Source organism: Dipodomys ordii, unplaced genomic scaffold (assembly GCF_000151885.1).
Source record: "Dipodomys ordii isolate 6190 unplaced genomic scaffold, Dord_2.0 Scaffold55, whole genome shotgun sequence".
Lineage (NCBI taxonomy): Eukaryota > Metazoa > Chordata > Mammalia > Rodentia > Heteromyidae > Dipodomys > Dipodomys ordii.
This window is the reverse complement of record NW_012267271.1, coordinates 2,238,874-2,240,758: the sequence shown is the minus strand read 5'-3', so window position 1 is coordinate 2,240,758 and position 1,885 is coordinate 2,238,874. Positions and strand designations below refer to the sequence as shown.

General features: G+C 41.4%; 1 protein-coding gene across 1 annotated transcript in view; it reads right to left on the bottom strand.

Moving 5' to 3' along the window:
• The window catches only part of Gapvd1 (GTPase activating protein and VPS9 domains 1), a 98,995-nt gene that overhangs the window by 8,831 nt on the left and 88,279 nt on the right, over nucleotides 1–1,885 (bottom strand). The window contains exon 23 of the mRNA XM_013021262.1: nucleotides 203–275. Within this exon, the coding sequence (XP_012876716.1) occupies nucleotides 203–275 (73 nt within the window). The remainder of the gene's footprint in view (nucleotides 1–202; nucleotides 276–1,885) is intronic.

Below are 1,885 nucleotides of genomic sequence, written 5' to 3'. Positions count from 1 at the left end.
GCCTTGAGCTGAGGGACAGCGCCCAGGCCCAGAGTTTAGGCCCCATGACTGGACCCCCAAAAAAACAAACAAACAAAAAAAACAGTTACAACAGTGAACAGCACCTTGTGCAATTGGGATTTTCTGTTTTACTGAACTCTAGTTCTCTATCAAAGCATGAATGTAATATTCCTGCAGCCCGCGCCACATAAACCCACTTTACCTCTGGTATCTGAAGAGCTCTGTGGTTTGCAGTTACCACTTTGGACAATCTCTGGATATGTTCATGAAGAACCCTGAAAAATCCCCAAAATGTAAATGTAAATACACATTTCAGAAAACAAAGATACATAGTCATAATTGACATTTTTGAAACCAGTTAACACATTTTAGACATTTCTAGATACAGATTATAATTACATCTAAGACCCTCTCTTAACCTAAGCATTCTTTCCTGTCAAAGCAAAACAAAAACCCACCTTATTATTTATCTAGGCATGCTGGTACATGTAATCCCAACATTCAGAAGGCTGAGGCAGGAGAATCCCAAACTCAAGGTCAGACTGGTCTATACAGTGAGATCCTTCCTGTATCTTAGAAATGCTGAGTGAGCTGAGGGGGCACTGCTCTCCTCTCCTGGGTTGGGATGGCCCCCAGTGAGGACATACCACTCAGGAGACAACAGTAGTGAGGGGAAAGGCAAACAGTGAGAGGAAAGCAAGAGGACTTGAGATTTTACCTATAGAAGGAACTCTATCATTGTCCAACCCCTCATTTTGTAGATGAGATAATTAGGATTAAAAAGGTAAGGAACTGCCTTAGTTGAGAAGGGGCCAAACTATGCTTGTTGGCTTCCAGTGCTCTATGCAGACACTTTGTTTGCTCTTGACAGACACTCTGTTAAGGCTGTAGAAATGCCATAGAGAAATGGGCAGAAAGAAGGTACTCTCTGCACTAAATTCCCAACTCCTTATCCCGTGCCTGATGCTCTAGAGAAACAGACCTGAGTGAACTAACAGCCTGGAAGGCTATGCACAGCTAAGAAGGCAGGTTGCAGTGATCCCAAACCTCCTAAAATTTCTGTAGGGCTGGGGTATGGCACAGTAGGACAGCATTTGTCTAGATGTGTGAGGCCCTGAATTCCATACCCAGCACAACCAAAAAGAAGAACAAAAATCGGTTTAAAAAAGAACAAACAAACATATAAATCACTTAGTAATTTCCCTTGAGGTCTTACTTAATGAGCCTCAAGAGTCACTGGATGAAGCAAGCCACTGTTAGTACTGGGAAGCATGCTAACAACTTTAACTGAAACAGAAACAGTGCTCAGAAAAACTGTGTATCTCATCTATACTAGCAATACCCCAAAATAACCAATGTTACTATTCCAGACTATTTTTCTGAAATGACTATTCATTAAACTCATTAAAATACTGGGGGCTAACCTCAGGGTCTTTTTGTTCTCTACCACAAGCTATATCCCTACCCCCTAGGATTACTTTTTAAAGTAGCTTTATTAATACATAACTCACAGACTATACAATTCCACATATCTGTTGATATTCAAATAAGTAACAATTCCATTAAATATATAATAAGCATATGTACTATAACACTGACATCATGAATAAAAGTATCATTTCCTCTCTCATGGAGGGTAGAAAATGATGAAACTTATCAAATGATCACACAAACCTGTCATCAAGAACGGGAGAGAATCTGCTAAACACTGTACAGAACTGGGGGTGGGGGAGGGGAGTGCAGTTGTGGAGGTGGGAGGAAAGGGATGGTAGGGGAAAAACAAAGGAGGAGGCAACAATGCTTGATAAGAAATATACTCATGAGCCGGGCGCTGGTGGCTCATGCCTGTAATCCTAGCTACTCAGGAGGCTGAGATCTGAGGATC